This window comes from Heloderma suspectum, chromosome 1, assembly GCF_057233095.1.
Source record: "Heloderma suspectum isolate Gila_16-S chromosome 1, 16-S_ref, whole genome shotgun sequence".
NCBI lineage: Eukaryota > Metazoa > Chordata > Lepidosauria > Squamata > Helodermatidae > Heloderma > Heloderma suspectum.
This window is the reverse complement of record NC_139458.1, coordinates 440,758,518-440,783,838: the sequence shown is the minus strand read 5'-3', so window position 1 is coordinate 440,783,838 and position 25,321 is coordinate 440,758,518. Positions and strand designations below refer to the sequence as shown.

The window sequence follows — 25,321 nt, the reverse complement described above, 5'->3', positions numbered from 1 at the left end:
CGGCGCGCGCACGTCCACGCAAGACCCGCGGGGCGGGGGGTGGGGCAGAGAGCCCTTCGCGGTTGCCGGGGGGGCATTGCGACCCAATGGGCATTGGTGCGTTGGAGCCCCCATTCCAGTGTGGACGCAGCATGCCGGTGTCTTCTGCTTGGCAGCAGGGAGGGCAAGACGTTAACTGTTGTGAATCGCCCAGAGAGCTTCAGCTACTGTATGTAATAAATAAAATAAATTTAGCCTCCTCTCTGAAGTAGCAAAAACCAGAAATGCTGGGGCCACTTTGCAATGGGATTCATCTATGAACAATTTAGGGAAGCCGTGATACAGCATCCCCTTCTCCAACTCCCATATGCAATTTTACTCTCAGTCCGCAGCAGTGCATTCCATTTTCATCTTGTCTAGCAAATGAGTGACCTGCCTGAATAAATACATTACATTGTAAATGCTTATTATCTCATAGGGAGGGATACAGGTAATGCACTTTTGATATGTTTGATAGTTTTAACATAGTGTCATGAATTCCCCTGATCTTCCTGGGAGCTTGTCCAGTTCCCAAGTCTCTCTTTTATCAGTTCTTCTGGACAATTTATTTATTTATGTATTAGTTACTTTTCTTAATTGCCTATCTGGCCAGTCACCAAGCCACTCTGGGTGTTGTACACAATATAAACAATAAAATTACACATTAAAATCACACATTAAAACATTATATTCTAAAATACCCTAACCCACCCCAAATGCCTGCCTGAACAACTAGGTTTTCAATGCATGGCGGAAGCTTATTAGAGAGGGGTCATGGCAAAGTTCTCTAGGGAGGGAGTCCACAAGGTCGGGGGCCACCACAGAGAAGGTTCTGTCCCTCATCCTCACCAGGCTAGCTGTCCTGGCTGATGGGACAGAGAGAAGGCCATCAGAGGCTGATCTTGTTACACGGCCTGTCTGGTGTTGCTGGAGGCGCTCCTTGAGGTAGGCTGGGCCGGAGCCGTATAGAGTTTTAAAGGTCAAACCCAACACCTTGAATTTGGCCCAGAAAACAACTGGTAGCTAGTGCAACTCCTTCAGCACCGGAGTGATGTGATCACTTTAATCAGGCAAGCCACCGCATTCTGCACCAGCTGCAGCTTCTGAACTGTCTTCAAGGGTAACCCCATGTAGAGTGCATTGCAGTAGTCTAAACGAGAGGAGACCAGGGCATGTACTACAAATGGGAGCAGATGGTCGGGAAGGTAGGGGAGCAGCTGCCGTATCAGATGGAGTTGGTACAGCGCTGTCCGGCTCACAGCTGACACCTGAGCCTCCATGGACAGCTGGGAGTCCAAAATGACCCCCAGGATGCGGACCTGGTCTTTAAGGGTAGCCATATCCCATTCAACACCAGGTCGACATCCCCCAACCTCCCCCTGTCTCCCACCAAAAGTACCTCGGTTTTGTCAGGGTTCAGCTTCAGTTTATTCCTCTCCATCCAGCCACTCACCATCTCCAGACACTTGGACAGGGATTCTACGGCCAACCTTGGTGAGGATTTGAATTAGAGGTAGAGCTGTGTGTCAACCGCATATTGATGACACTGCCCCCCAAGCCTCCTGATGATAGCCCCCAGTGGCTTCACACAGATGTTAAATAGCATGGGGGAGAGGATGGAACCCTGTGGCACCCCACAAGTGAGTGGCCACGGGTCCGAAACCTCCTCTCCCAGTGCTACCCTCTGGTACCAGCTGAAGAGGAAGGACCAGAACCACCGTGATACAGTGTCTCCAAAGCCCAACCCCTCAGGTGGTCCAGGAGGATACTGTGGTCAATGGTATCAAAAGCTGCTGAGAGGTCGAGGAGAACAAGGAAGGAGCATTCACCGCTATCCAAAGCCCTCCTCATATCATCCACCAAGGCAACCAAGGCTGTTTCTGTCCCATGCCAAGGCCTGAAGCCCAATTAAGATGGATCCCAATGATTTGTGTCAGTGTGTTTTTCATGTTCCAGCCTTTCCAAAGCTGGATTGACTCCACACAAGGTCTATGTATGTTTCCAAACTTCAGGATTTTCACAAGATACAACGTGAAGAGTTTTAATACAACAGTAAATGAGTCACGTTGAACATCCTGGACTAAAGACATCATTCCCACATGGCTCTTTACTTCCCTTAAGCCTTATGGTCACCAAAAGTGATGAAATAGTCTCTTTATTTTTCTGCAGAAGACTGGTTTTATGGTTCACTCAAAAGCCTTGAATATACTGCTAAAACTAGTTTATAAAGGAAATTCACAACACAACAGCAGCAGCACAGAACTCAGCGTTGATGCGGAAGTAGGGATGGCGGAGAATTCTGACATGGACCCCAATGAGACCGGATTCTAAAGAATATAAAGACTCCAGCCTCCGGAGTCCGTGGCAGAACAGCACAACTCTCCTCCACCACCCTCTGGGATCCTCCTCCACCAGGTCCTCCTCATGGCGATCATGCGGAACTGCTGGCTGGCTCCGTAGCTCGAGCGATATGGCTGCCATTGCCATGTCGTATCATAGAATCAGAGAATCATAGAATAGTAGGGTTGGAAGGGGCCTACAAGGCCATCAAGTCCAACTCCCCACTCAATGCAGGAATCCAAGTCAGAGCATCCCTGACAGGTGGCTGCCCAGCCTCGTCTTGAACACCTCCAGTGTGGGAGAGCCCACCGCCTCCCTAGGTCATTGGTTCCATTGTCGTATTGCTCTAACGGTCAGGAAGCTTTTCCTGATGTTCAGCTAGAATCTGGCTTCCTGTAACATGGGCCCATTATTCCGTGTCCTGCACTCTGGGATGATGGAGAAGAGATCCTGGCCTTCCTCTCTGGGACAACCTTTCAAGGACTTGAAGAGCGCTATCGTATCTCCCCTCAGTCTTCTCTTCTCAAGGCTAAACATGCCCAGTTCCTTCAGTCTCTCTTCATAGGGCTTTGTTTCCAGTCCCCTGATCATCTTTGTTGCCCTCCTCTGAACCCCTTCCAGTTTATCTGCATCCTTCTTAAAATGTGGTGCCCAGAACTGGACACAGTACTCCAGATGAGGCCTCACCAGTGCTGAGTAGAGGGGAACTAGTACTTCCTGGGATTTGGAAGCTATGCTTCTATGAATGCAGCCCCAAATAGCACTTGCCTTTTTTGCAGCCACATAGAATCATAGAATAGTAGGGTTGGAAGGGGCCTACAAGGCCATCGAGTCCAACCCCCTGCTCAATGCAGGAATCCAAGTCAGAGCATCCCTGACAAATGGCTGTCCAGCCTCGTCTTGAAGGCCTCCAGTGTGGGAGAGCCCACCACCGCCCAGGGTCATTTGTTCCATTGTCGTATTGCTCTAACAGTCAGGAGATTTTTCCTGATGTTCAGCCAGAATCTGGCTTCCTGTAACTTCAGCCCATTATTCCATGTCCTGCACTCTGGGATGATCGAGAAGAGATCCTGGCCTTCCTCTCTGTGACAACCTTCCAAGTACTTGAAGAGCGCTATCCTATCTCCCCTCAGTCTTCTCTTCTCAAGGCTAAACATGCCCAGTTCTTTCAGTCTCTCCTCATAGGGCTTTGTTTCCAGTCCCCTGATCATCTTTGTTGCCCTCCTCTGAACCCTCTCCAGTTTGTCTGCATCCTTCTTAAAGTGTGGTGCCCAGAACTGGACACAGAACTGGACATCACACTGTTGGCTCATATTCAGCTTGTGATCGACAACGATTCAAAGATCCTTCTTGCTTGTAGTGTTGTTGAGCCATGTATCCCCCATCTTGTAACTGTGCCTTTGGTTTCTTTTTCCTAGGTGCAGAACTTGACAAGAACTTGACAAGTCTCCTGGCTCTTGGAAGGCCAGGAGACTTGTGTAATGGTGAGGGGCACTCGGCAAGTCACTTATAGCTCCCCATCCAGAAAATGGGTACAACAGGTGCATTACATCACAGGGTTGGTGCAAGGGGGAGGAGTAGAAAAGGATGATGCATTAAAACGTGCAATTGGCTGGTGTTAATAGAACAATGAAATACTCTTTTCTGCTTGCTCTTCCTGGCTCCATCAAACTGTGCTTGTCTTCAAGAGGAGCTTAACAATGCTGCACACAGACAACAAAATGAGCTATGTGGGCAGATCTTTGCAAAGGGAGTGTTTGTTCATGTGCAGGAGGCTGCAGGAATGAGTCTCTTCATGGTGGAATCACCAGGTCAGAAGAGGCCACAGCCGCACCCCCTTGGCCAAGAGCAGCACAAGCGCAACAGGCCCCCACAGACCGCACAGCATGCCCCTAGCAGACAGCCTCTCCAGACCTCCTCCCCACCCCACCCCCACTTACATGGGGAGCAATCTACCAGAAGTATGCCACCCCTGCTGAAATTAATTAGACCTGCAGGAGTCTCAAAGGCCCAGAGCTTTATTCAGGGGAAAGGGGAGAATTTGACCAGAAGTTGCTACACGTGTTGCATGCTGCTATGTCACCTGAGGATGGGCACACTGTGTGTGTGCCTGTGCGTGCTTAGGCATGTCAGCGGGCCATAGAAATGGGTGTGCCTGAGGCAGAGATCCAAAGGCCACCATGGTCTGTACATCCTCCTGAACAGGAGCTGCTGTGCTCTTGTTCAGCTCCCCAATGAAGTCTGAATCAGCCCCCTTGCCCCCGTCAGTAGCCACAGATGTAGACAAAGCACACTCAAGTGGTGGGTTAAGGACAAACTTTACTGGAGATATAGCAAACGTCCATCTCGAGGTAGGTTGGCTGAGGTCAGCCCCATGGTCAGCATCCCTTGCAGGGGGAGTAGGGAGAAGAATAGGCGAGTGGGGGAGGAGACGAGGAAAAGGCAGGACGACCTCCCAGAGATCCCCCCCGCAACTCAGGTACCCATTAACCCTTCAAGTTCAGGTTAAGTGACTCATGGCCCTTATCCTCCAACACCCCTTCTTGAGGGCAATGGGTCACTGCACTAATCCCATGTCCCTCAGGTGGCGCTGATGCAGTTCCCCCGGCAGAGGCTTGTCAGCTCCCCTGCCACCGTTTCGTCAGTTGGGCAATGCTTCTGGTCAGTCACCACTTGCTCTACTAGGTCCTTATCTGGTGGTGCCTCACGCCAGTGTGCTTCGTCCGTGGCCTCAGCTTCTCGCTCAATGCCAGCTTCAGGCACCGCTGATTGTCTTCGTGCAGCCCTGTGGCTTGCGTGTTCTCCAGTCCCATGCCAGTGAAGAATCGTCTGAGCCAAATCACTTCCTGACATGCACTGGCTGCTGCCACGTATTCTGCTTCTGCGGAGGACGTGGCCGCTGCCCCCTGCTTCTTACTGGCCCAACTGCTAGTCCCGCCGTTGCACGTAACAGGTTTCCTGACGTGGGCTTCAGCTTGCTCAGTACTTGATCCTTATGCTTGAGGAAGCCTTTTTCTTCTTTATTGGCTGCTGGGCCTCATAACCTGAAGCCCGAATCAGCCCCCTGTCAGTAGCCACAGATGCAGACAAAAGAGATCTGTGGTGAGTGGTGGGTGAAGGACAGGCTTCGCTGGAGATATAACAAGCTTACGTCTCAAGGTAAGATGGCTGAGGTCAGCCTCATGGTCAGCAACCCTTGCAGGAGGAAGGAGGAAGAAAAAGAGTAGGCAAGCAGGGGGAGGAGATAAGGAAAAGGCAATGCGATCTCCCAGAGACCCCTCCCACCTGACTCAGGTGCATATTAGCCCTTCAACCTCGGGTTCAGCGACTCATGGCCCGAATCCCTCCAACACCCATGTCACGGGGCTTGTGGAAGGGGATGGGCCATGCCCCCTGGGCTGGATTTGTCTGCCTCTCTGCTCCCCTCAATGGCCCCCCAAGCCCACCTCTCCTCACCACATGGCCATACTCTGCGGGGGAGTGGGGGGCTCAGTCGCTCAGGGGCAGAACCTTGCTCGGCATGCAGAGAGCCCCAGGTTCAGTCCCCAGCAGCTTCTCCAGGGAGGGCTGGGAAAGAAGGCCCCACCCGAAGGAGCGCCTCTCTCAGCCAGCGGAGGGCAGCGCTGGTGGGCTGGGCCAGGACCCCTCTACGCAGCAGGAGGCTGCGTCTTCCGCGTCTCCTCTCTGGTGCATCTGTCACGGAGAGGCAGGCAGGCATTCCTGCCATTCCCATGCTGGGTCACCAACCTCACCAGCAAATGCCCCCCTCTGCATTTTCAGGACGCCCCTGTTAAAAGCAGATCAACGAAACCCACCACAGTCACTGCGGATGTCCACCTTGCTTGCCTTCTTTCTTCGCTCCTCTTCTCCTCCCAACAGCAGCAAGGCCGCTCAGCTGGGGTTTGCCACTGAGTCTTCCATCTCCAAGTCTTAGCAAGGGAACATCCTGACAAAGGAAAGGCACTTTGTGAAGGGCTCTCTGGCCTAGCGGTGCTGGCCTGGCGCTTTGCAAATCCACTTCCCTCTCTGTTCACACACAGAGTGGAGGGAACTGTGCAGGGCTCTTGCTTTGTGGCCGGTTGTGGTTGTGGGCCGTGGAGCTGCCAAAGCTCTGTTCTGCTGCTCCAAGGCAGCCTCAGGGGAGAAGCGGCACAGGCTGTGGAGATCAAGGCTGGCCCTCTCCCTCCCCCGCCCCCGCCGCCATGGGCCATCCTTAAGTGGGGCTGCTGGCTCTGTGAGGGGCAACATGGCTCCTCCCTCCCCCTCCAGGCTCTCCTGGGGTGGGCTCAGACCTTTCTCAGGGGCTCACACCTGGTCTCAGTCCCATTCTACCCCTCATAAGAGCCCCCCCCCCGTGTCAAACACGGGACGTCAGAGCAAAAGGCCAAGGGCTTGCGTGGGCCTCCCGTTCATGGATGTGGTCCACCCCTCCAGGGTCAGAAGGGGGCTGTTTCAGCAACCGTCTCTCCACCTCCAGGTCCACCTCTGGCGATGCGACAGACCCCGCCTGCTACTTTTGCGACGTGCCATGGCCCGGACTCCCGGCTCGTCTCCTTGCGATCAAAGGCTGCTGCGACAACTGCAGGCCTCTGGCTGGTGAGACATCATCTGGGGGGGCGGGGGGAGAGCAGCTCCCGGATTAATGTGTAACTGACACAGGCAGGGTGTGGCAGGCGCCAGGCAGATCAGGGACCCACAAGGCTTCCGGCAAGGCTGACACAGCACCCCGCACAGGGCAGGTTTGGCCAAGGCTGGGGTAAGAGGTGAATGGAATGGGTGGGGGGCAGTTGGGGGGTGGCCTCCGCTTGGGGAAGGGGTGAGCATGGTGTGGAGGGGAGGGAACGAGGCCACAGTCCTTGGAACTGGGTCCTCCCCAAATCAGAGTGGGGCGGGAGGCCCACAAGGACGTCTGCTGGGGGCCCAATGGCATGTCTTTGCATCCGAAGCCACAGCCCGGAAGAGTTTTGCGCGGATCTCTCCGATACCTGCAAGAGTCGTATATGTGCCTGGGAAATGGGGCCATGCACAGAGCTGGATCCGTGGCAAGACTCAGCCGGCAACACTTCTTTACGGCCCCACTCTGCACTACATGAAACAGAAAGAAGAGAAGCTCTGGGCATGGGTAGAGTGCATGCCCCACCCGTCGAGGAGCCACGCATCTGGCACCATAGAATCATAGAATAGTAGGATTGGAAGGGGCCTAGAAGGCCATCGAGTCCAACCCCCTGCTCAGTGCAGGAATCTAAATCAGAGCATCCCTGACAGATGGCTGTCCAGCCTCGTCTTGAATGCCTCCAGTGTGGGAGAGCCCACCATCTCCCTAGGGAATGGGTTCCATTGTCATATTGCTCTTACAGTCAGGAAGTTTTTCCTGATGTTCAACCGGAATCTGGCTTCCTGTCACTTCAGCCCATGATTCCGTGTCCTGCACTCTGGGATGATCGAGAAGAGATGCTGGCCTTCTTCTCTGTGACAACGTTTCAAGGACTTGAAGAGTGCTATCATATCTCCCCTCAGTCTTCTCTTCTCAAGGCTTAACATGCCCAGTTCTTTCAGTCTCACTTCATAGGGCTTTGTTTCCAGTCCCCTGATCATCTTTGTTGCCCTCCTCTGAATCCTCTCCAGTTTGTCTGCATCCTTCTTAAAGTGTGGTGCCCAGAACTGGACACAGGACTCCAGATGAGGCCTAACCAGTGCTGAGTAGAGGGGAACTAGTATTTCCTGGGATTTGGAAGCGATGCTTCTATGAATGCAGCCCAAAAGAGCATTGGCCTTTTTTGCAGCCACATCACATGGTTGGCTCATATTCAGCTTGTGATGGACAACAATTCCAAGATCCTTCTCGCTTGTAGTGTGGTTGAGCAACGTATCCCCCATCTTGTAACTGTGCATTTGCTTTCTTTTTCCTAGGTGCAGAACTTGGCATTTATCCCTATTCAATGTCATTCTGTTGTTTTCTGCCCAGCGCTCCAGTCTATCCAGATCATTTTGAATTTTGTTTCTGTCTTCCAAAGTATTAGCTATCCCACCCAATTTGGTGTCATCTGCACATGTGATCTGCATTCCCTGCACCTCCTCCTCCAAGTCATTAATAAAAATGTTGAAGAGCACTGGGCCCAGGACTGAGCCCTGCAGTACCCCACTCGTTGCCCCTCCCCAGTTGGAGAAGGTCCCATTGAGAAGCACTCTTGGAGTCCGAGTCTGTAGCCAACTGTGGATCCACCAGATCGTTGTTTTATCGAGCCCACTTTGAGCTAGTTTGCTCATCAGGATATCATGGGGCACTTTGTCGAAAGCTTTGCTGAAGTCGAGGTATATGATGTCTACAGCATTGTCTTCCACCTTTTCTTCTTGTTGGAATTGTGATTGTGCCTTGAGAATTTCCTTTTTTAAAAGCTCCCACCCATCTTGGACTCCTTTTCTCGTTAGCGTCGCTTGCCATGGGACCTTCCTGATCATTGTTCTGAGTTTATTAAAATCAGCTTTCCTAAAATCCAGGGTACACGTTTGACTATACTCAGCTTTTGCTTCCCTTAGAACCAAGAACTCAACTACAACATGGTCGCTTTCCCCCAGAGTTCCTGTAACTGCTACTTGATCCACTCGGTCATCTCTGTTGGTTAGGATCAAGTCAAAGCAAATTGGCTATTTGCAAATTGGCTATTTTGAAAAGCAAATTGGTCATTTGCTTTTCAAAAGTTTCATCCTTGTCTTCTCCTTGATTGGGTGGCCGGTAGTAGACTCCAACCACCAGGTTCCTTTTATTCTTTGCTCCATTTCTTTCTTTCTTTCTTTATCCTGAACTTCATCAGGAGGGCTTTAGACTGAAACCTACGGGGAAGGGAGATGTAATGTTGGGGGTAACAATGGACGTAGGCGCATGCACTGCAACGGAGAGAACAGCTCTGATAGCGCCCAATAATAGTCTTCAGACACATGTAGGAAGAAAGTCAGACTATGAAGCACATGGTCTTCGATGTCTATACACTAATGCCCAGAGTATGGGAAACAAACAGAATGAACTTGAACTCTTAATACAAGAGGGAAATTATGACCTGATAGGTATAACTGAGACTTGGTGGGATGACTCTCATGACTGGAAGACAGCAATTGAAGGATATAACTTGTTCAAAAAGAACAGGAGGAACAGAAAGGGGGGTGGGGTTGCACTGTATGTGAAAAAGACATATCTCTGCGCAGAAATACAGGAGGAGCAGCTTGGTAGCCCCATCGAGAGCATCTGGATCAAAATAAATGGAGCAAAGAATAAAAGGAACCTGGTGGTCGGAGTCTACTACTGGCCACCCAACCAAGGAGAAGACGAGGATGAAACTTTTGAAAAGCAAATAGCCAATGTTTTAAGGAAGCATGATGTAGTAGTAATGGGGGACTTCAATTTCCCCGATATTTGTTGGGAGACAAATTCTGCAAAACATGGCCCCTCCAGGAAATTCCTGATTTGTGTGGCGGATGACTTCCTCCTACAGAAAGTAGAGGAAGGAACTAGAGGATCGGCTATCCTTGACTTGATCCTAACCCACAGAGATGACCGAGTGGATCAAGTAGCAGTTACAGGAACTCTGGGGGAAAGTGACCATGTTGTACTTGAGTTTTTGGTTCTAAGGGAAGCAAAAGCAGAGTGTAGTCAAACGCGTACCCTGGATTTTAGGAAAACTGATTTTAATAAACTCAGAGCAGTGATCAGTAAGGTCCCATGGCAAGCAACACTAACGAGAAAAGGAGTCCAGGATGGGTGGGAGCTTTTAAAAAAGGAAATTCTCAAGGCACAATCACAAACAATTCCAACAAGAAGAAAAGGTGGAAGACAACAGAAGAAGCCAATGTGGCTCCACAAAAAGCTTAGGGATGACCTGAAAACAAACAAGGACACATATAGGAAGTGGAAAGAAGGCCAAGTAACAAAGGAAGAGTACAGGCAGGTAGCACAGAGTTGCAGGGATGGTGTCAGGAAGGCTAAAGCTGAGAATGAGCTGAGGTTAGCGAGGGATGCTAAAAGCCACAAAAAGGCTTTCTTCAGAGACATGCAGAGTATTTATTTATTATTTATTTATTGCATTTATATCCTGCCTTTTTTCCTCTTGCAAGGAACCCAAGGTGGCTTATATTCTCCTCCTCCTCCTCTCCATTTTATCCTCACAACAACAACCCTGTGAGGTAGGTTGGGCTGAGAGTCTGTGACTGGCCCAAAGTCACCCAGTGAACTTCCATGGCTAAGCAGGGACTAGAACCTGGATCTCCTGGCTCCCAGTCCAACACTCTAGCCACTACACTATGCTTGCTCTCAGAGTAAAAGACAGAAGAATGAAAACGTGGTTCAGCTATTAAATCAGGATGGAAAACGATAACGGATGACAAAGAAACGGCAGAGGTGCTCAATTCCTACTTTGGCTCAGTCTTCTCCCAAAAGAGGGTCTATGACCCCCCTGGCAAAGGCCAATTACAGACTGAAGGGGCAGGATTGCAGCTTGAGATCGATAGGCATATGGCCAAGGAACACCTCATTACTTTGAATGAGTTCAAATCTCCAGGGCCAGATGAACTGCATCCTAGAGTAATAAGGGAACTGGCAGAAGAACTCTCAGAACCGCTGTCTATTCTCTTTGAGAAATCATGGAGGACGGGGGAAGTGCCAGATGACGGGAGGAGGGCTAATGTTGTCCCTATCTTCAAAAAGGGTAAAAAGGAGGAACCTGGGAACTACAGACCAGTCAGTCTGACATCAATCCCTGGGAAAATTCTGGAGCAGATCATAAAGGAATCCATCTGGAAGCACCTTGACAACAATGCCATGATTACTCGAAGCCAACATGGATTTGTCAAAAACAAGTCCTGCCAGACAAATCTGATCTCATTTTTGGATCAAGTCACCTCCCTTGTGGACCGTGGGAATGCTGTGGACATCATATACCTCGACTTCAGCAAAGCTTTCCACAAAGTGCCCCATGATATCCTGATGAGCAAACTAGCTCAAAGTGGGCTAGATGAAACAACGATCCGGTGGATCCACAGTTGGCTACAGACTCGGACTCCAAGAGTGCTTATCAATGGGACCTTCTCCAACTGGGGAGAGGTAACGAGTGGGGTACCGCAGGGCTCAGTCCTGGGCCCAGGGCTCTTCCACATTTTTATGAATGACTTGGAGGAGGAGGTGCAGGGAATGCTGATCAGATTTGCAGATGACACCAAATTGGGCGGGATAGCTACTACTTTGGAAGACAGAAACCAAATTCAAGTGATCTGGATAGACTGGAGCGCTGGGCAGAAAACAACAGAATGACATTGAATAGGGATAAATGCCAAGTTCTGCACCTAGGAAAAAGAAAGCAAATGCACAGTTACAAGATGGGGGAGACATGGCTCAACCACACTACAAGCGTGAAGGATCTTGGAATTGTTGTCCATCACAAGCTGAATATGAGCCAACCATGTGATGTGGCTGCAAAAAAGGCCAATGCTCTTTTGGGCTGCATTCATAGAAGCATCGCTTCCAAATCCCAGGAAATAATAGTTCCCCTCTACTCAGCACTGGTTAGGCCTCATCTGGAGTCCTGTGTCCAGTTCTGGGCACCACACTTTAAGAAGGATGCAGACAAACTGGAGAGGGTTCAGAGAAGGGCAACAAAGGTGATCAGGGGACTGGAAACAAAGCCCTATGAAGAGAGACTGAAAGAACTGGGCATGTTTAGCCCTGAGAAGAGAAGACTGAGGGGAGATATGATAGCACTCTTCAAGTCCTTGAAACGTTGTCACAGAGAAGGCGGCCAGCATCTCTTCTCGATCATCCCAGAGTGCAGGACACGGAATAATGGGCTCAAGTGACAGGAAGCCAGATTCCGGCTGAATATCAGGAAAAACATCCTGACTGTAAGAGCAATACAACGGAACCAATGACCTGGGGAGGTGGTGGGCTCTCCCACACTGGAGGCGTTCAAGACGAGGCTGGACAGCCATCTGTCAGGGATGCTCTGACTTGGATTCCTGCATTGAGCAGGGGGTTGGACTCGATGGCCTTGTAGGCCATCCTACCAACCCTACTATTCTATGATTCTATGACTCCTTTTCTCGCTAGCGTCGCTTGCCATGGGACCTTCCTGATCATTGTTCTGAGTTTATGAAAATCAGCTTTCCTAAAATCCAGGGTACGCGTTTGACTACACTCGGCTTTTGCTTCCCTTAGAACCAAGAACTCAAGTACAACTTGGTCGCTTTCCCCCAGAGTTCCTGTAACTGCTACTTAATGACCCTGGGCCCGGCCGCGCGTTCGCAGAGGAGAGTCCTGGCGCCTCGAGCTTTCCGGAACGTGGGGGCCGGGCCGGCCTGCGGCCCCACACATCACTGCCGCGCACGCGCACGGGCCGCGTTTCGCCCCCGGGAGCCGGGTCGCCCTCTCTGCCGACGCCAGCCCGAAAGGAGGCCGGCGGCGGCGGCGGCCCTTCTCCCCGCGCGCGATGCGCTGCGACCAGGGCCGAGGACGCCCGTCGCAAGCCAGCGGCGGCGAGCCCCACGCGCAGCGCCAGCGCCCCAAGCAGGCGGCCTTTCCCGCGAACTGGGTCCCCCGGAACAGCCGGCGGCCACGTGCAACCAGCTGGGAGGTCCTCCCTTCCCTTCCCCGGAGGCAGAGGTGCCCCCGGGACGGGCCGAGCCGGGCCCTCGGCCCGCCGCGCGGGGAGGAGCTGCCCCGAGGGGAGGCGGCCAGTGCGCCGGCCTCGCCAGGGAGCTGGCGCGCCGCGGAGGATCGCCCGCAGGCCGGCGGGGGCTCTGCTGAGCGACAGCCTGGCTGCTCCATCTGGCCCAGCCCTCCTAAGGGCGCTGCTGGGGCTTCCTCGCGCCCCCTGGCGGCCTTCAGAGCCGCCGGCCCAAGACGTCCGGCGGCCCGGGCCGGAGGCGCCCCCTTCTCCCCTGCACACGAGCGCCCGCTGACCCGGAGGGCAAGCCAGCGGGCAGTGGGCCGGAGGGGTAGCCGGGCGAGCGCTGGCCGGCTCCGGCCTCCAGCGCCTTCCCTCTGCCAGCCTCATGCGAGGGCCAGCGGCCCTGGCACGGCCTCGCCTCCGGTCCCGGGAGGGCGCCCTCGCAGTGGCTAGGGAAGAGCGCCTCTGACATGCTCACGGGCACTCTCGCGCTGCTCCGGTGTATGGCTTCCCATGATTTGCTTTCGTGGGCGGGCGTTCCTAACGCCGCATCCCAGCTGGGCTGCGCCGAGCCAGTGCAACCTGGCGGCTCCGAGGTCAGTGGGGCAGTGAATCCGCTCTGGGTCTCAGCCAGAACTCTGAACCCATTTTAGGGACAGGGTTCGGCACTTTGGATAGCTCCTTTAGCTCCTCTGACTGAAACCCAGAATGGATTCACGGAGCCCGCAGCCTCCACTGCGCGAGCCGTGACACTGAGACGCAGGATTTGGGGGGCGGGAGGGGCGTTTCCTGGCTCCGAATAAGCTCTCCCGGACTCGGCGTGGGTGGGAGGGCCACTGAGCGCGACTCCCTCCGTGGCGACCTTGCTGGCGCGGGGCAGGGGAGTCCGCAGGCAGTTCCCGGCGGGGGGGGGGGGGGTGTCTTTAGCCGCCGCCACCAGGTTGCAGAGAGCCGCGTCGAGCCGTCTACGAAACACGGAGACCCACTCCTGTGTGGGCGCCCCGCGACAGAGTCTCCTCCCGGGAGTCGTGCCTCGTTCTGTTTCTTGGGACAAGTGCAGCAGAGACGCAAGATTTGGGGTTTGGCTCCGCCCGCCCCGCGGTTCTCATTTCAACGTTCCCCGGGAGGTGGGGGGGTCTGCGGCGCACTTGACCTGCTCCCCTTGACCCGAGGCCGACGGGCCGGGGAGCTTCCCCCGACCAGCCCCCGAGGGCGGGCCCCTTGGCTCCGGATTCTTCGGGGACACCCCCCACCCCCCCGATGCCTGTTGCAGTGGGAGAATCCTGGGAGTGACTGAGATGCTTGCCCGGCTGGTTGCCTGGTAACGTCCGGGCATCCTGCTTGGCGCCGGAGCGCCCGGGGCAGGCAGGGGCGCGCCCGCAGCGGCAGCGCCAGCAGCCTGGCCGAGCCTCGGCGAGGCGGCGGCACGCCCACCTGCCCGCCCTCCCCCGCCCGCAGGGGCTGGGGTGACTCACTGCCTCCCCGGCGGCAGCACCGCGCTCGCTCGGCGGCTGGAGCGGCGGCCAGAGCGCAGCAGAGCCGCCGCCGGAGCTGAGCTCAGGTGCCGCTGGCCGGGGGCGGGGGCGGGGGCGCCGCGGGGGGAGGACCGCGAGAGGCCAGGGCGGGGGTGACAGCGGGGCGAGGGGGCGGCGGCGGGAGGCTCGGCGGGGCGCAGGATGCGGCCGGGCGCGCCGCGGGGTGGGGGGTGGGCCGCTGCCCCTTCCCCGGGTTGACCTGTCCCCACCCGGCTCCGGCTCCCCCAGCCCCGACGGACTCTTCTCCCTCCCTCCTGGCAGAGCCGCGACGAACGGTGTCGCGGCTCCCCGACTCGCGAGCCGAAGCGCGGAGGGGCCATGGACCTGCGCCTGCGGGAGCTGCGCCTGCGGGAGGAGCGGGGCTTCCTGGAGAGCATGGCGCTGCCCCAGCCAGGTAAGGGGGCACCCCGGCGCGGGCTGGCAGGCGGACCCAGGGGGTCGCGGGAGGAGGACGGCTGCTGCACAGGGGGGCCCTCGGGGTCTCGCCGGCGAGAGCCGCCCCGGCGGAAGGAAACCCACGCGCGCCGGCGCCCTCCCCGCGGACCCGACGGGGCTCTGGGCAGGGGCGCGTGAGCGGGGCTTGCGCAGGAGAACGTCCTGGGAGACTGTGCCGCGTGGGCCAGTCCGAGGGGCGCCGGAGCTGCCAGGGCCGCGCCCCCTTGTCTCCGCCAAGGCTGCTTCCGCCCACGCCCCCTCCTGCGGATTTGTCCAGCTTTCCAGGCTGGAGACCCCCTTGCGCCTGTGGGATCCTCGCAGGTGGCGCCCCGCCGCGCCCCGAGGCGTTTCCGCTCGGCTTCGGCAGCAACCAGTCTCCCCGGGGGAGCTCGGCCGCAGTTCAACAGGTGGCCTTTCCAGCTCTTCCTGCCTATTGCGGCCTTCCCTGACCTGGCGCCCTCCAGATGTGTTGCACTGCCACCCCCATCCTCTCCAGCCAGCGTGGGAGCTGTAGTCCAACGCATCCAGGGCGCAAGGTCGGGGAAGGCTGCCCCGCTGCGTCCTCCTCATCAGGGCGTCCCAGCCGCGAGGGGCTTGGCGATCCCTGCAGGGGCTCTTCCAGGCCCAGGTGCGGCAGGCCTTCCCCTGGGGCCCCAGGGCATCTGGTCGGAAGGATCCCCCCGCTGCCCCTCTCAGGCGTTGTCACTCTAAGGCAGCCCCGTCCCTAGCTCCCGCTCAGCCAGGACACTTATTGACGCACGTTGTCCATTGGTCTGCTGAATGCCCCACCCGTCCTTCAAGGAGCTCAGCTTCGTGTGTATGGCTCTCTCCCCGCGCCCCCTGCATTTTATTCCCACAGCAACCCTATGAAGGAGGCTGGGCGAGCGATGGGGCTGGCCCAAGGCCACCTAGAGAGTCAGCCTGGTCCCCCCCCCCTTTGTCCAACGCTCCAGATAGCCCCTGCACTGGTGCTGCCTCTGAAGTGGTGCTTTCAGAGTGAGGGACAATTCAGGGCAATCCAGTGGTGGCCCCTGATGAGTATGGAAAGAGAAGAGCCACATCCAGTTAGAAGAGGGGACCGGCGAGTCTGACGGGAAGGTGGCTGGAGGAAAACACCAGTTTGTCTAAGCCAGCAGACAAGAGAGCTGGTGTAGCTGGGGTGCGAGAAGAGAGGGAGCTAATGGATGCCAGGCCAAGACGTTCTCTCTCTCCCCCTCTTCCCACCCACGCCCGCTGTAGCTGGGAATCCAGAGCATGCCGGAGGGCCGGCGGGGGAGGGCACTCCACACCGATCCCCCGTGGAGGAAGCCAGGAGCGGCAGGAGGGGGCAGGCCATCGTCCCTGAGCCCCTCGCTGTGGAGGGGGACTGGCAGGTGCCACGTCTCCCCAAGTCCCCCAGGTAACCAGGCGGGGTGCTCTCCCCAGGGTTGCAAGGAGGCAGCAGCCACTGGTGTGATTCTGGGGTGGCGGGCAGCTGGGGGTGGGGGGAGGCAGCAGGCATAAGCAGCCCCTTGCACCTTTCCCCCCTTGCCCCAGGGATGCTGGCCTAATCCTGGAAGCGGTGAAACACAGCGAATTCCTCCGGCGCCTGGGTGACGGGCAAAGCCAGCTGCTTGTGGAGAGCTTCGCCCCAGAGCAGCGCCAGCCGGGCGACACTGTCGTGGCTGAGGGCGATGATGGGCACACCATGTACATCGTGGCTGGTGAGGGGCGGGGCGGGGCCAGGGGCATGCTCCGCGGAGGGGGGCCGGCCAGGCTGCCGGCTGCAGAGGCCCCATCCTGCTGCGCCCTTGGCTTGGACGGCTCAGGCCAGGAAGGAGGGCCCCCCAGTAGGCAGCCCCCCACCCCCGGCACCAGCTCTGTGGGGGGCTCCCCCCACGGCATTGTGTGCTGCAGTGCCGGCCCCCCGCCCAGGACACCCAGCTGGGTTTCTCCCAGCCAGGGCCAAAGGGACGCTTCTCCTGCCGGCCTCAGATCCTCCCTGCGCCCGCAGCCCAGTTCTCCATCCCGTTCGTCAGCAGAGAATGGGCGGGGGGGCAACCTCGCAGATTTCCCCAGGGAGAGGAGAAATTCTGCAGCAGGGTCCCGGGGCGGGGCTCGCCATGCGCGGAGGCAGGAGCGCCGCTCCGCTTTTCCCCGGAGGGGGCTGGCTGGCTGCTGCTTCAGGCGGCGGGGGCTGGACTGGCCACCACTCTGCGCCCTCCAGGAGTATCCAGAGCCGGCACATTCCAGAGCACGGTGGGCCTGGGGGGGGGGCGTGAGACCCCCCCCGACATTTTCTCCAAAAAGGTCTTCTGGGGATTTTTGGCTCAGTTCTAGTTGGATCGCTCTGCCGGCTGGAGGCGGGGCGGGGGGGCTCGCTCTCCCAAGGGCCTGTCCATCCTGGTGCAGGGCGCCTATGAGCACCACTGGGGAAAGAGTCCTTCAAACCCCGCCGGCGGCACAGTGGAGGAAGGCTGGCTCCTCCCCCGCCAGGTGGGGAGAGGGCAACCGCCTGCTGGTCGAGGCACCCCCCGCCCCGGCAGCGGGTGCTGGCAGCGATGCAGGGCAGCCGTGGAGGTGCGCGGGTGGCCAGCAGCTCGGGGCCCCTTTAGACAGGGCGGGATGGCTGCCCGGGGCAGAGGAGAGCCGCATGCCACGCAGCCTTTGGTGCCCAAGTCCCGAGCTGGTCCCAGGGAGCGCCCGCGTGCCCCCTTCCAAACGGCAGGCCTCTGTCCCCAGGCTGGCTACAGGCAGGCGAGCTTCAGTCGCAGCCGTGTGGACCCCAAGTGGGTGCGCGGGAATTCACGGACGAGGGCTGTTTCTGCAGGGAGCGGGCGCCCAAGGGCTGGCCAGCCGCAGAGCACCTTGCGTCCAGCTGGAGCGCGCCAGCAGAGCTGGGAGGGCGCGCTAACACGGCTGGCCGCCACAGAGAGGTGGCCGCCACCGCCCGCACCCCGGATTTGGCCGGGCTCCCTGCAGCGGCACTGAAGGCGGTGGCCGTGGTGTGTCTGTCGAGGAGGCTCCCGCGGGCGGCGTCGCGGGGTGAGCGGCAGCGGCGCCTCCAGGCACGCGACCCAGGCGTCTTCTCGTGTTGCAGAGGGGGAGCTCAGCGTGGCACAGAAAGGGCGCCAGCTCCGCATGCTGCTCCCGGGGGACGTCTTTGGGGAGCTGGCGGTGCTGTACCACTGCCAGCGCACAGCGACCGTTACGGGTAAGGAGGGGGAGGGCGCTGGCGGGGGTGTTGCTGCCCGCGCCCCGGCCCCGGCCCGGCCCCGCCCGGCTCTGCAGGCTGCTCTGCTGATGATCTCTGGCACGGGACTTGGCGCCCCGCCCCGCACACTCTCCGCCAGCGTGTCTCCACGCGCAGCGAAGGCACCGCTCACGCACGCTGGGAGCCATGGGAGGGCCCTCGCAGCCCCGCTCCGCGCAGCCGGCCTCGGATACGGCTCCCTGGGTGGGCGGAGGGTGGGAAGCTAATGGGGGGGGGGCAGGAGCGGAGCGGAGCGGAGGGAGTGTCAGCTGCACTCGCCGTCGGAGGTTTGTGCATTGTTATGAAAATGATTTTAAAACAATGCCAGAACAAGAGACTCCTGTGGCACCTTAAAAACAAACAAAGGCGTTATGGCAGAAGCTTTCATGCAGATATTTTTTAGTCTTTAATGTGCTCAGCATCTCTCTGTTGTTTTTGCTATAAAAGACTAACATGGCCGCCCTTCTGGAATTTGATGCAATAATTTGATCGCAGCTACTCATAACATTTAACTGCTGGGAAATATTTCCACCCATCTAAAATAATTAGACCAAGAACCAGGAGAGGACACTTTGAATGCGTCTCTTGTTTTCAGGATGGCCCTTCTAAGGCTTCTCCTCCTGCACGTCGCCCATTAGCAGCAAGCCTGCCCAGATGAGTGTCTGCCTGTGCCAAGGGTTCTGACCACTGTCCCCCAGTGGCATGGGGCACTTCGGTCTCCTTGGACCTGGGGAGGCTGGGAGGTGTGGAGGTGGGAAGGCAGCTGTGCATTAGTACTCTGGCCTTGGTGGGCTCTGCTTTTGTAAGCCATGCTGGATGCTGGGGCATCCTTGGTTCTGTTGCCATGGCAATGGTACAATTGCATCCTCTCTCATTCACTCTACATATCAAACAGAGACAGTGTCTGCTTTCTCTGTTTCCTCCCAGTGTGTATGGCCAGTGGCTGGTGGCGTGTTCTGAATGTGCCCCTCCCACTGGGGCATGTTTACTCCTCTGAATTGGCACTCTCTTCCTAGTACCAGAATGAGAACTTTGGTACCCCTCAGATTTTGTGCGCTCTGAACTATTACAGGATTTTGAAGCATTATGTGTCAATCATGACATACAAGGGTGTTTTAGATCGTTAATGGCAAAAGAGCTGCCCACGCTGTATATTGAAAATTGCCATTCTGTTCTGAAACACCCTCGTGCACATTTATGACATTGAAATCTGACAGTTCTGTGCTTTGGGAGATGTGGGGAAATGTATTTTGAAAGAAATCTTTCCAGCATCTTTAGCAGGGGATGCCACTGCCAGGTGCCATGGCATCCGTTTGCACACCAATGGACAGCAGACTCTCTGCTCAGCCAGACCCGAGGAATGCATGCCTCTTCTTCACTGCCAGATGTTGAAGGGTGCATGGCGGCCCCCTCCCTGATTAAACCCAGCCCCTGTCTCCCCAGCGCTCACTGTGGTGCAGCTGTGGGCTATTGACCGGCAGACGTACCGCACCATCATCACTGAGAATGCCAAGCGGAGGCGCGCAGAGATCCTCGCAGGCCTCCGTGGGTGAGTGAAGGGTGGTGGTGGTGGCAGAATGACCTCCCTTTAGGATCCTGGACAATGGGTTGGAGGAAACCCCACCTTGAGCATGCTGGAGGACAGGTGGGGCAGAAATGCAATAAATGTATTTAAAAAGGTGGGGCAGCAGGGTTTCTTGCAACATGAAGGCTTCCCCACAGAGGGAGCTATGTGGTTCCCAGAATGGTGACTGCTTGATGCTTGGAGGGAGGAAGCGGAAATCAGAGTGGGAGAAATAAGAAGCCAGAGTGGGAGCAGATGGGGGGGGTCCTGTGGGGAAACAAGAAGCAGTGGGGGGTCCCTTTGAGGACTGACAGACTGTGGAACTGAATTGCAAGTGAGAAGAAGGTGCCTCTGAGCATGCATGGAGGGCATTTCTTCACCACTGCTGAGTAACTCTGTCTGGAATGAGTGGGGAGGTGAGGCTTCAGTTCCAGATGATTGTGTGTGGCTGTCATGTGGGTGTGAGCCCCAGCACTTCTCTGCCTGGGGTGTCTGGACCATTCCTCTCCCTCCCCAGGGTGAAGCCCCTGCAAGGTCTGTCAGATGCTGCCCTCTCACAGCTGCTGGACTCTGCAGAGGAGGTAAGCACACGCCCCACCCCACACGGAGTTGGCTGGGGCAGCCAGGGTCCTGGCGAATGCCCCCTGCTGCCGCTCGCAGAAGAGGGAGCGCCCGTTTGTCTGCCTGTGCTCCCTGCAGCGCTCCTTCACCCACAATGAAGTCATCATCCAGGAAGGGGACGAGGGCAGAAGCTTCTTCTTCATCCTTCGTGGGCAGGTGGGTCCGCGCTCACGCTCCGCTGCACCATCCCGGAATTTGTGAAATCAGAGTGAAGAGCCTCTGAGCGTGTGCAGAGTTCCTCCCCTTGCCCCAGAGGGCTGTCCACGTGTGGGATCAGGGAGCGAGGCTCCCAGTCATGCCCCGGCCCCGCCCCTCATTCCACCACCGCCCTGCCCCTGCTGGCTTGGCGGAGCGACCCAGCACCTCCACGCCAGCTGAGGCTCTTTGCCAGGGTCCCTGCCCCCCTGCGCCTCACAGCTGCCCTCAGGAATCCGCTCCACCCCTCCCCAAGCCCAGGAACCATTTTCCTGGGGCTGCTGGGCCACTGCCGGAGCCCCCTGGCAAGAGCTGGACAGGGCAGAGGGCCAGGCCCACGATTCTCCTGTGCCCCCTGCATGCCATGCCTGCTGCAGAGGAGGGCAGGAGGGGATGGCCAGACACACCGCCCCCCAGGCGCCCAGGGTGCAGGGACGGGCCCGCCCTCATTCCCCCCCCCCGGCCTCCGCAGGTTGAGGTGACCAGGAGTGTGGGGGGGCAGGAGGAGCGCATCCGAGTGCTGACGGCCGGCGACCACTTCGGGGAGCTCGCCCTCCTCCGGTAAGTGTGGGGCCCGAGTGGGCTCCCTGGGCTGGGGGATCGGCCTGGGGGAGGCAACAGGACTGCCGGGGGCCCAGCTCCCATGGCTGAGGGAGGGTCAGGAGGGGGCTGGAACCCAAGCCCCCCTCAGCCCAGCAGGACCTGGGTGGGAGCCTCCCGGGGTGTGTGGGGCTGGGGGCTGCAGGCGGGCCCCGAGCCCATCCACCTGAACCTGCGCGGGCTTCCGGGACGACCCTGGCTGGGGCCCTCCTGCAGACCCAGCAGTGGCCCTGACATGGGCTGCGCTCCCCTGAAGCGCCGAGGCCCAGGCTGGCCCTGGCTCACACCTGGGGCTCATCCTGCCAAGTGGGCCCTTGGCTCGGAGCGGCAGTGGCAGCCCTGAAGGGGAGGCGCTTGGGATCTCCGCCGCCTCCACCATCACCAAATGGCAGCCCTTCCCAGTCCCCAAACACTTCGCCGGCCTTGTGCTGCCCCCTTTCCCTTCTGTATATTCCTGTGTGGTGGGCAGCAGGGGTGGGCAGAAGGCAGCATTCGCTGGGTTCTGGACTTCAGCTCCCGGCACTCCTGGCCTCTGGCCATGCTGGCAGGGGCTTCTGGGAGCTGAAGTCCAGAGCATCGGGAGAGCGGCCTTCTGCCCACCCCTATCTTGACCTCTTGCTTTTTATATACTACCTTCCATTTGCAAAGCACACCTGTGACAGGTGCATCCTGTGACGATGGTGCCTCCTGCCCCCTGCTCCACAACCTCCCCTCCCAGGAGTAAAGTGGGGAGGCGGGGGCCACTCCCACGCTGGAGGCAGTCAAGCCTAGGCTGGGCAGCCACCTGCCAGGGATGCTTCATCTTGGATTCCTGCACTGAGCAGGGGCTGGACTCGATGGCCTTGGAGGCCCCTTCCAGCCCTGCTATTCTGTGATTCTGTGAATTGCCCCCAGACTGAGCTTGCCCCATTCCCATTTTCCTCTGGGCCAGGACAATTCCAGAGGCATGAGCGAATTAACTGCCTAGACCGGAGGGGTGGGGGAGCCCCGAGCTGGGCTTGTTCGCATGAGCCCCCGTTTCCTTCCCCATACACATGAATCCAAATATCCCGGAGGAGCTGGTAAGTGGCAAGGCATCGTAGGGGGGGATCTGTCCCTGGTCCTGGGTCAGGAAATCCACACTCCAGAATGCCAGCTCAGATTGAAGGGAAGATCAAAAGGGGCAGGAAAGGGAGCAAAGACACTGTAAGATAAAATTAAAACATAGAACGAATCTAGGTAACATACGCTGGATACTTGGAAGCAACGCACACACAGGGGACATTGGGAGTGCTGTGCATGCCTCATCCTGGCCTGGAAAGGGGGTGTCAGCTGGGGGTGTCAGAGTGGCAGCATGTCCAGGTGACACAGGACCCTAGTGATGATGAAACAAAGAACCCTCGTCCATTTTGTCACATTTGGATGGAGGTGGATTTAATTGACAGCCACTATTGAATTATGCAGTGGGCGTCAAGATGCTGGTTCTCCCTTTGCTGGGTGAGAGATGATGGATTAAAAATGGGATGCTTTGGCAGCTAGGCAGATAGGTTGTTTGAAAGATGTGGCAAGATGGGTTGGATCAGCGTGAGAGCATTGCTCGCTTGCAAGGCATCATGGCCACTCCGTCACAACTCTGGGAAATAGATCCGTGTTACTCCCATTTCACAGACGGGAACTGAGACAAATTGTCTTCTCCAGGGCCACCCAATGAGCCCGTGACAGAGGGAGGAGCAGGGCTTGAGCCCACAGGGGCTTGTTTAAGAGTCTTAATGTTGACACAGCACCCACCTTTTGCAAGGCAGAGTGAACAGCAGGAGCACACGGCGGGCCTGGGAGTGCCGGGGGCGGGCAGGGACCAGGGCCTTGACGTATGGCGCGCATGAGCTGAGCCTCCCCCTGCACCCTGGCAGCATCCTTACTCCATTGACCCCAGCCAGCACCCTCAGAGGGGACCCCCGTGCTTGTGTGCCTCTGGACCAGGCCACTCACACGTGTGCCTGCTTCCTGGGGGCTCCTCCACTCTCGGAGCTGCAGCCACATTGGCTGGAGGGACGGCGGTGGGAAGCTGTTGCTCTTGGCTGCTCCCCTCACATGCCCATCTTTCCACTTCTCCGTGCACGCAGCAACATCCGCCGGACAGCCAGCTGCCGGGCCCAGGACGAGGTCACGTGCATCGCAGTAGCCAAGGAGTGAGTAACACGGGGGGGGGGGAGCCGCCTATGTGTGCGGGGGGGTCACGGGGGGCACCGGCATTGGGGGCCCAAGTAGCCCTCCTGCCGCTCAAAGCTGCCCTGTCGGAGCCCTCCCGTGCTCTTTGGCGGGGTGCTGGAACTGCTGAGCCAGGTCCCGCAAGCAACGCCTGCCAGCCCTGCCTCAGCTCCGCTCTCTGAAGGGCCTCGATGGAGCCTTGGGCTACTGCTGCTGGGCATCTTACCAGGTATATGAGAGATGTGTTTGGTCCAGAGGGGCAAAGACACTCGAGAGGAGTCAAGCCAACCCCTTGCGAACCAAATCTTGCCTGGAAGGGAGCCCAGCTGTAGGACAAGCAAGCACAGGAGGTTCAGGGTGGGGAGTCCTTGTGTGAGTCTGTTGCAGCACATGTGAGAAAGAGTCCTGTGGTACCCTAAAGGCAGACCAATTTATTGCAGCAGAAACTTCCTGGACTAGCAGCCACTTCATCAGGTGCAGGTGGTGTTCTCCTGAGTAGGCTCTACTTGCATGTGGGGACAGAGTGTGAAGAAAAGGTTTGTGGTAGAGCTCCTTCAAACACAAGAGGGCCATTTCTATGCCAGGCTCAAATATATGCAAGGACAGTAGACATTCTGTTGGGAATCCCAGTGTTGTCTTGCACAAATCTGAGCTTTGCATCAAAATGTCAACAGATCTACAGTACCTCTTGCATTTCAGTAGCCTTTTGGCCCCGCTGTTTACTCCACCACGACCTCTGTGTCCATATATTTCTGTGAGCTGGCAAATACATACACCAGTGGAGGAGAGCATTTCATGCATCTGATGAAGTGGACTTTAATACATGAAAGCTTCTGCCCCAATAAAGCTCTTAGCTTTTTAAGGGGTCACAAGATGCTTTGTTGTTTTAGGAGTGTTAAATGTTTAAAATGTTGGGTTAAGACACAGGTAAACAAAGGCTACAGACAGAACATAGATTTTGATAGAGCTAAAAGTGGATTCAGAAAGGCTTTGCTGCTCATGGTATGTGCCGATGTATTTCTTTTGATCCGCAGCTACTGCTGGTCCAACAGATTTGGCAGGTTTTTGAAACAATGCAAAACAGGCAACCCCTGTTTGCCCCGGGATGAAAGTGTGATGAATGTACAGCCACAAGCTCTCCTGCTTGCAAACCACCTTCAGTGTTCTGAAAAAACAATCTTCTGTCTGTAGCCAAAGAGAGTTATATCAAATGAGAGGTTTGTGGCAGAGCCAGAAAGGCTCCTTGAAACACAAGAGGGTAATTTCTATGCCAGCTTCAAAGACAGCTTCAGCTATTGGACGGTACAGAAATGTAATGAACAAAAATAAATAAATGTACTTTCTGAGTCAAATGTGGGTTTCATCATCATCAGGTTTTACTTTCACATAAAATGCCTAACATGTGCAATGCATTTTTAGAAAGACAGCCCCCTGCCGGCAGGCTCACAATATAGAAGTGACAGACACGTAAGAAGGGTGGAACAGAATTATTGTGGTGGTGGTTTTTCTTGTCATCATCGTGGTCCTCAGAATCCCATTTATCTAGCAAATACTCAAGGCGGCTCACAGTCCAAATAGTGATACACAATGCAAAAACGTTTTACGTGTGTCCCAAACAAAGTCTGCAGGCAGCAAGATGCCTCCTGTGCCGAGAGGGAGAGCCATGCAAGCACACAGCTGGAGGGGCGCAGTCTGGAGAGGGGGCAATGCAGAGCAAGGGACGCCAGCGGCCAAGGGGCGAACGGGCTCTGCCCTGCTCAAAATAGCCCCTCCAACAGCAGCTTTCCATTGGGGGTCTTTCTCTTTAAGACTGCCTGGGTTCTGCTACATACACGTAGCAGGTACCCCGGCATTCACATCACCTTGCCCAACGGTTCCTGGTTAAGACCAACGATGCCTCAGCTTGGTCTGAACATCCGATTCAAAAGCTGCCTTGCCTGTAATG

At 56.7% G+C, this 25,321-nt stretch overlaps 1 protein-coding gene and 1 long non-coding RNA gene across 4 annotated transcripts in view; one reads left to right on the top strand and one right to left on the bottom strand.

Moving 5' to 3' along the window:
- Positions 1-4,658: 4,658 nt before the first annotated feature.
- On the bottom strand, positions 4,659-6,968 carry LOC146360416 (uncharacterized). The gene is made up of 3 exons (XR_014788087.1): positions 6,830-6,968; positions 6,174-6,304; positions 4,659-5,553 (listed from the first exon to the last, which is right to left on the bottom strand). It is a non-coding gene; the product is annotated as an uncharacterized LOC146360416 (long non-coding RNA).
- Positions 6,969-7,040: 72 nt separating this feature from the next.
- LOC146360415 (cGMP-dependent protein kinase 2-like) overlaps positions 7,041-25,321 on the top strand; it is a 34,998-nt gene continuing 16,717 nt past the window's right edge. Inside the window, exons 1-10 of one of the 3 annotated variants that reach the window (XM_084835171.1) lie at positions 7,041-7,121; positions 14,804-14,936; positions 16,217-16,376; positions 16,514-16,680; positions 18,057-18,170; positions 19,653-19,758; positions 20,291-20,354; positions 20,473-20,550; positions 21,062-21,150; positions 23,292-23,357. In XM_084835171.1, the coding sequence (XP_084691297.1) occupies positions 14,861-14,936; positions 16,217-16,376; positions 16,514-16,680; positions 18,057-18,170; positions 19,653-19,758; positions 20,291-20,354; positions 20,473-20,550; positions 21,062-21,150; positions 23,292-23,357 (920 nt within the window). In that variant the 5' untranslated portion in view covers positions 7,041-7,121; positions 14,804-14,860. Of the gene's footprint in view, positions 7,122-14,505; positions 14,569-14,803; positions 14,937-16,216; positions 16,377-16,513; positions 16,681-18,056; positions 18,171-19,652; positions 19,759-20,290; positions 20,355-20,472; positions 20,551-21,061; positions 21,151-23,291; positions 23,358-25,321 lie in introns of those variants that run through there. The other 2 variants (XM_084835262.1, XM_084835098.1) reach the window with 2 other exon arrangements.